Source organism: Gekko japonicus, unplaced genomic scaffold, assembly GCF_001447785.1.
Source record: "Gekko japonicus isolate JY-2015 unplaced genomic scaffold, Gekko_japonicus_V1.1 scaffold298, whole genome shotgun sequence".
Taxonomy (NCBI): domain Eukaryota; kingdom Metazoa; phylum Chordata; class Lepidosauria; order Squamata; family Gekkonidae; genus Gekko; species Gekko japonicus.
Window position 1 is genome coordinate 1,228,423 of NW_015163615.1, and position 7,318 is coordinate 1,235,740.

Genomic DNA, 7,318 nt, shown 5'->3' on the forward strand with positions numbered 1-7,318 from the left:
CCACTCATCCTATCTACTAACTCTAACTTACTCTATATACTAACATACTATCATACTAACTCTAACTTACTTTATGGATTACATTCTACCTCTCTGCTTCAAAACATAATATCACAGTTCAAACACTTCCATTCCTTAATTTGGTTACTGCCTCTACTAAATTTTTCCCTGTAATTTCATTATGTGCAGTGAACATTTTGTTTTCCAAATTAACCATGAGATGTCCGAGCGGCAGCTATTCGTACTGAATTCCTTTGTCTCTGAGAATTTTTGCTGTTTCCTTAAGACGTCTTCTTGCGATGATGGCCTCAGCTGGAATGTCAGGAAACAGATATACCATCGTGTCCTCCAGGCTCAGTCCCTGCTTGTCTCTCGCAATTGCAAAAAGTTTATTCTTCGTCTGGACCTGTTTAAATTCGATGATGTTTGGCTGTATGTAGGGCTTGTGTGTGCACACTGGGGGGGTTTTAGGTCCCATTTTTCTCTATATGACCACAGCACCAAGAATATCCACACATTCCTTCCCACCGACAGAGAGTAAAGAGATGTGCTTTACAGGAAGGCTAACAATATAAACCGGATGAGAGTCCCTTTAAAGAAAGGGGAATATAAGACGGAGGAGAGTACAGCTGGTACCTGCCTCCATTTGTGTGCTTGTGTCAAGGTTAAAGAACTGGAAGGGCTGATCCTATGAGTAAAATGTGGACAGGGAAGTGGTGATGGCTTTGTAATTACAAGAGACTGGGAACAACATCTTTCCCAGGTCAGTCTGGATCCAGAAGCTGCAGCCAAGGGTTTGCTTTGGATAACAAAAAGAACAAAGCCATGGATGAATGAAGACTGGAGCACAGTTTGGAAACTGGAACAAAATTTAGGAAAGGAAAACACAGTGTTGTGTAGGGCTGGCAGAAGGTTTGGGAACACCAATTTCACCCCTCCATTTGATGTCCACTGCCCTGTGCTCCTTGGAGAAAGCGAGGGATAAAGATGTAGTATATAAATAAACCTACCACTCATGAAGAACATGGATATTTTACAGGGGTGAAAACTGGATAATGAAAGGATGTTTCTAGGTTAAATAAATGGTTAAATAAATTCTTAGCATTCTTAAAACCCTGCTGTAGGATGTTGCACAAGGAAGCACCGAATATTTTTCTATATATCCTGGAAAATGTGGTTTTCAACATTTGAGGTGTTAAAGCAACTCCTGGCACTCCACAGCCCTTTTCTTCAGTGTCCAGTACCCTACTCATTGGCTACTCAAGTATACTAGTGTTATCATCATCCATTTGTACTGGCTTTCAGGTTTCATTATTAATAGACTGCACTTGTAGCCAAGACCTGAAAACGCAAGAGCAAGCTTTTGCTGCAATGGGCAGGCACTTAACTCTCAAAGATCCTTATCCACAATAGCTCTTCATTGGGGAATGCTTCAGTGACTGCTGGTACAGGATTTCATTGGAGGATTCAGCAGAAATAACAGGATACCTACCACCCAGAAAAGACTCTTAACAGAATACAAGAAATGTGGAAGAAGACAATTATTGATTGCTTTCTCCAGAGAGATCATCTCTGTAGCTGGTCCACAGAAAGCTTCCCTCTCTAACATGTTTAAAAGCGATTCTTACATAAAGCAATGCTTGTGTGCTTCATGCCATCTTTTAAAGCCTCAAAACTACCATGACTATTCATGTATCGAGGGATAGTTTTAACCTCTTCTGTATGAACATTAATTTCATTTCTGACAGAACTATTACTAACGTCAGAGAATTATGCATTTATTTTATTTTATGTAAACACACACTCAAGAGGGGGACCGGCAAGAATTCAAAGGGGAAGGGAAATAGCATCCCTGCCAGCTCTCATTTCCTCTTCTTGTACACCTCCATCCTGTTTCTATTTCCTCTCCTTGTAGGCTCCCATCCTGCTTCCATCTCCTTTCCCCCACCTGTTCCTGCTGCCATTTCTTTTTCCTTCCCCAGATGTCATCACTGCCTTCCGTTCTCTCCCCCCACCCAACCAAACTGCTGCTGCTTTCTCTCCCTCCTGTGGGCAGCTCTATTCCCTCCCCCCCCAATACCTGGTTGTATGAGGTTGCTAGGCAACTCTATAATGCCCGCCGTGATCTTGAGAGACCTCAGCCTCTGTTGGAAATTTTTTTGAAGTTGTGATTGTGTGCTCAAGTCTACACACTGCTTCTCCTTTTGGAAGAATTATTTGGCGGAGTTTTCTTCTTTCTGTACCTGGTCCCATTGTGCATATTTTTTTTTGTCCTGCATGCACACACCCACCCTGTTGTCATGGCAATGCTCATAATGGCAACCACTGCAGGTGCCTGCTTCCAACACAAGAGGGTAGAAGAGTCCCATTATACTAAGGTAAATGGAGTCTCCCCCCCCAAAATGATTCAGATATAAAGGAAATAACAGTTTGCTAAGATTAACTTATTGTCAAAAGAAGAGAACACATGTAGCTTTCAATGCAGAATTTTTCATTGCCAGCTCATGGTACCAAACATTAACAGACTGATTTGAACACATTCCTAGATTAAGTCTTTCTTAAATATTTCCACACAAGACTGTAACAGAATATTTTTAAGGTGCATATTTGTTTGCCATTACTTCCTTTTAGAACCAACAAATTTTCTTCCTCTTATATATTATACGTGCATACACACACTTTACACTCCAGTTTTGGTATTTTGTTTAAATGTTTAAATATTTTAAGGCAGAGATGTTGAAATCATTTGTTATGAGAGCTGGTTCTGACATAAATGTCACTTTGTCAGGCAGGCCACACATGCCATAAAGTGTAATGCCAGGTACCAAAGATATAAACTGTATAAAGGACACAGGCAAACACAAAGATATATTTTCGCCTCAAAATACAAACAAAAACAATTGATTCCTAGCAGTGAAAGCAATTTATTTACTGGGGAGCCTACAAAAGCCCCAATAAATATATGTAATCATATGGAAGACTAAGGTTTATCCAAGGGCTACCATAGAAAAAGGGGGGTGTCTTACATTTCTATACAAATTAAGTTACTTTGTGTATATATAACATTTTTAGGAGATGAGTCATCTTCTTTACAAGTAAATAAGGTAGTTTTCCAGCACCCCTCCATACACCCAGCCTCAGCAGCTGAGCACAGCTACAATCCGTCTCTCGCTCTGTTTCGTCCCCCCCCATCCTGAGGATCTCAAGGAAGCACACCAAACTCCCCCCACCACTGCTCCACACCCCCCCCAACAGCCCTGTGAGGTGTCCTCCTCTACAACCATTCAGGTTGGGATGTCTTTTCCTTCAGAGCAGCATGCAAAAGACAGCCCAGTTGCCGAATCCACACACCAGCCCTCCTCCTTCTCCTCTCTCCCCCACCAGCCCCATCCCTTTGTCGGCAAACCGCTGCTCCAAACGCCTGCTCTCACCAATCCCCCTCACAGTTGCTTGCTGTTTGAAAAAAATGTGAAGCCGGGTGGTACAGCAGTGGCAGCGCCGGCTGCTTGGCTCTGCCCTCCCCCATGTAGTGGCTTTGCCATCCTTGCTGAGCTGTGGTCAGAGAAGGCAGGAGGGGGAAAAAATCACCCCTCCTCTTTCTCCGCCTTCACTGCCCCCCCCCACTATTTTACCTCAGCCTCTTAGCCCTGCTCCTTCCCCCCCATTTCCTTTCTATTTCTTGACAGCTTCAACTGCCCACACCTCACCACAAGCACCCACTCATCCCCAAGCAGCCTCCTGCCTTTCCTACCTCACAGCAGTTGCTTGCGGGCCAGGTAAGAGCCCTGGACAGGCCAGTTTCAGCCTGTGGGTCACATGTTTGACAGCCCTGTTTTAAGGCAACTGAAGAGGAAGTGAATGCTATGAGAATATTGAGTGGCAGCAGTACAACTCAGCATGTGTCATTACCACAAGCCATAGCAGTACCTGTTGGTTCTCCCAAGCCCTATGAGGTAGTGCTCTACTGATGTCCACCTGAAGGCTTTCTCAGGAGTTGCTCTCGCCCTGAGAACAGCCTTCCAGAACATCTCCGCATCCCAGTTGCTTGGAAGAAAGGTGAACTTATAAATGGTCTTCATAAACAAACAAGTAAATGGTAGGTAACTGCTTTCATTTCGGTCTACTTCTAGAATGCAGAATAGCTTAAAACTGGTGACACTGAGCAGATCATGGGGCCCAATCTTTGTGGGTTTACAGGAGGTGGTGAACAAGTGCAGAATCAAGGAACACATTAAGAAACACCTTTGACCCCACCTGAAGCAATAACATCTAACATCTACTCGGAAGGGGTGGTTATTAGTCCTAATTCAGGCATAAGCTGTTGCACGCAAGTCTACCTGTAGACTTTCTGCATCCAGGCCTGACGGCTCCTCCAGGGCAACATCAAAGAACAGTTTGTTGATGATGTGTCTTTTGCCAACCTACATGCAAAATGGAAAGAACAAGGGCATAATTGCGGGGGGAAACCCTTAAAACAATAAGTAGCTAAGTGTGAAACTTGTCTCCAAGCGTAAGGTATCTTCCTCCAATTGAAGAGGTTCCACATTCAAATGAACACAGTGAAAGCATAAAATGCAATATTGCAAGACAATGACTTTTCAGAAGATATGTCAAAACTAACATTCCCTTGACCTAAAATGAGGGAGCCTGATAGTACAGGACTCGAGAGAATTACAGTCATTTGGTAGATCAGGCACGGAAAGGGATGTTAACGTATCCTGTCTAGCGCGCTGAAGTGACACATGAAAGCAGATGATACCCTTCACACGGCTAATACCACTATGAAATCCTTTGGCTCATTATTCCACTAACAGACTTTCCAAATTTGCAGCCATCATTCCAACACAGAGCTTGGAATTTTGACAGTAACAAAAAAAACCAACAACAACCAAGAGCACCTTGGAAATGAGTGCAGTTTGTTCTTTGGCAGCTTCAGCTCAGCAGCTGAGCCTGAGCTCATGCTGTGCCAAATCCAACGATGTGCTGCTTGCTTTATGAGAGAGGAAAAAAATCATTGAAATTGAATTTGATAGTTCTCCCCACCTCCCCCATGCAGCTACAGCTTTGTGTTTTAAGTATTATATACAGTCATGGCACTAGCTAATTGCATAGTTACTGCTACATAAGACGTTATCTTGTGATAACTCCATGGTAACCCAGAGATGCAAGAAGCTGTGAAGAATACAGGGAATCAACAAGTCAGAAGAGCAATAAGGGGCAAGACCTGGCAAGGACTGAAAAAGACAGGAGCAAAATAATAAGGCAACATGCAGTGCGGCACCTGCAAGCTGAGATTCCCTAACAATTCAATATGGCAAATAAATCTTCAGAGACTAACACCAAAGACTCACTACAATTCTTACTACATCAATAAGGTTACTACATTATGGTCACTATCCCAAGAGCTCAGCTAAGTATATGCAAGTCTTTCTTGTAAACAGTAGACCTCTGACTTTCTCTAAGATTTGTAGACCACAACCCTTATCTTTTACTGTATCACAGACTGCTTGTCAGAACCCACAACTTAAACAACTGAGCACACGCTTCAAGAAGAAGGTTTTGCTTTATTGATGTCATAGATGCATTGACAGGAACATTGTTCAGAATGACTGAATGGGCATGCGCATAATAAGATATAGGGTATTCGTATGTCCCCCCCCACTCTGCTGGCCAATTAGGTACCTTCGCACGCGCGGGTTAATACTGAGCCATCTAACGGTACCAAGCTGGCACCCAAACCTGAAAGGGAAAATTCTCATGAACTACAGACGCAACAGTTCTCCACCAGCCCATCTTCAAGGTTTCAGATAAGCGTTTCAGCTACTACACATGTAAGCACATAGGAAAGGAATGCAAGGCAATTAGAGCAACAGCAAACTCCAACCTCCCCCCCTTTTATGCTAGCATAGCTGACACTGCTTTTAAAACCCTGCTTTTGAAAAGCCAGTTTCCTTGATGCATGGAAGGTTCTTGCCCAAGAAATACAAATCCAATGCTAAGCAAAGCTAGCTTATGATGAATTCAATTATCAGGGTATGAACAAGACTTTGTATAATTCACACTGTGCCAATGCCATGAAAATTCACAAGAAAAGTCTTTATAAATGATGCAAAAGGAACATACTTACATAGTTCTGTTTTGCGTGATTTATTCTGCAATTCCTTGTTCTCTTACGTGATGCATTCTTATTTTTTAGTGATGAGGGTGAGCACAGAGCAGTACAGGGCACTAAAGTCCCACATGCAACTACAGGAAATCTTACATAGCCTCCTAAGATTTCAGCAAGTTTTGGTCACACACTTCCACACAGAGTCAGTGTGGGGTAATGAACATAAGAATACAAGAGAAGCCAATGTTGGATCAGGCCAATGCTCCATCTAGTCCAACACTCTGTCACACAGTGGCCAAAAATACCAGGTGCCATCAGGAGATCCAGCAGTGGGGCCAGGACACTAGAAGCCCTCCCACTGTTGCCCCCCACCAGCACCAGTGCATCACTTGCCCCAGTCTGAGAGTCCCTATCTATATCTTGTGGCTAATAGCCACTGATCCATATGCTTATCTAATTCCCTCTTGAAGCTGTCCATGCTTGTAGCCGCTACCACCTCCTGTGGCAGTGAATTCCATGTGTTAATCACTCTTTGGGTGAAGAAGTACTTCCTTTTATCTGTTCTAACCCGACTGCTCAGCAATTTCATGGAGTGCCCACGAGTTCTTGTATTGTGAGAAAGGGAGAAAGTACTTCTTTCTCAACCTGCTCTATCCCGTGCATAATCTGATAAACCTCGGGTTTTTTCCGTTTTTTTTCCTGAAGCCTTTGTGTTTTCCCCCGAAAAATTGGAAAAATTGAAAAAAGAAAAGAAAAGGGAAAAAAATTAATTATGGAACGTTTTATTTTAACATGATGAATAAAATATTTTAAGACAAGGTGTTCAAATATTTTCCAAATCATTTCTTATATATATGGTATCAGATTGATCTAATTTCTGTGCACTGAGGACAAGCAAGTCCTAGGTTACAAACTGAACTCTCCAATGCAAGAACAAGATGCATTTCTTCCTTTAGGAGGTGCGATTGTCAGAAGAAAATAAAAAAGTTTCAGTTTTGTTTTTGCATGTGGGTGGGTATTCTGTTTGTAATAATTGTTTGGGTACACTATATTTTTAATATGCTAGTTGTGATAATTTCATGCCAAGTAAAAATGTCCATAGTCATATTTTATGTTCCTAAAGTAACAGAATGACTTTCAATCTAGAAAACAAAAGAAATGCTAATGTAGCATTTTTTTCAATTTTTCCGAAAATTTCCGTTTCCCCCC

General features: G+C 42.4%; 1 protein-coding gene across 1 annotated transcript in view; it reads right to left on the reverse strand.

Moving 5' to 3' along the window:
• TRAIP (TRAF interacting protein) overlaps positions 1 to 7,318 on the reverse strand; it is a 34,631-nt gene that overhangs the window by 23,359 nt on the left and 3,954 nt on the right. Inside the window, exon 3 of the mRNA XM_015407399.1 lies at positions 4,338 to 4,421. Coding sequence (XP_015262885.1) covers positions 4,338 to 4,421 — 84 coding nt within the window. The remainder of the gene's footprint in view (positions 1 to 4,337; positions 4,422 to 7,318) is intronic.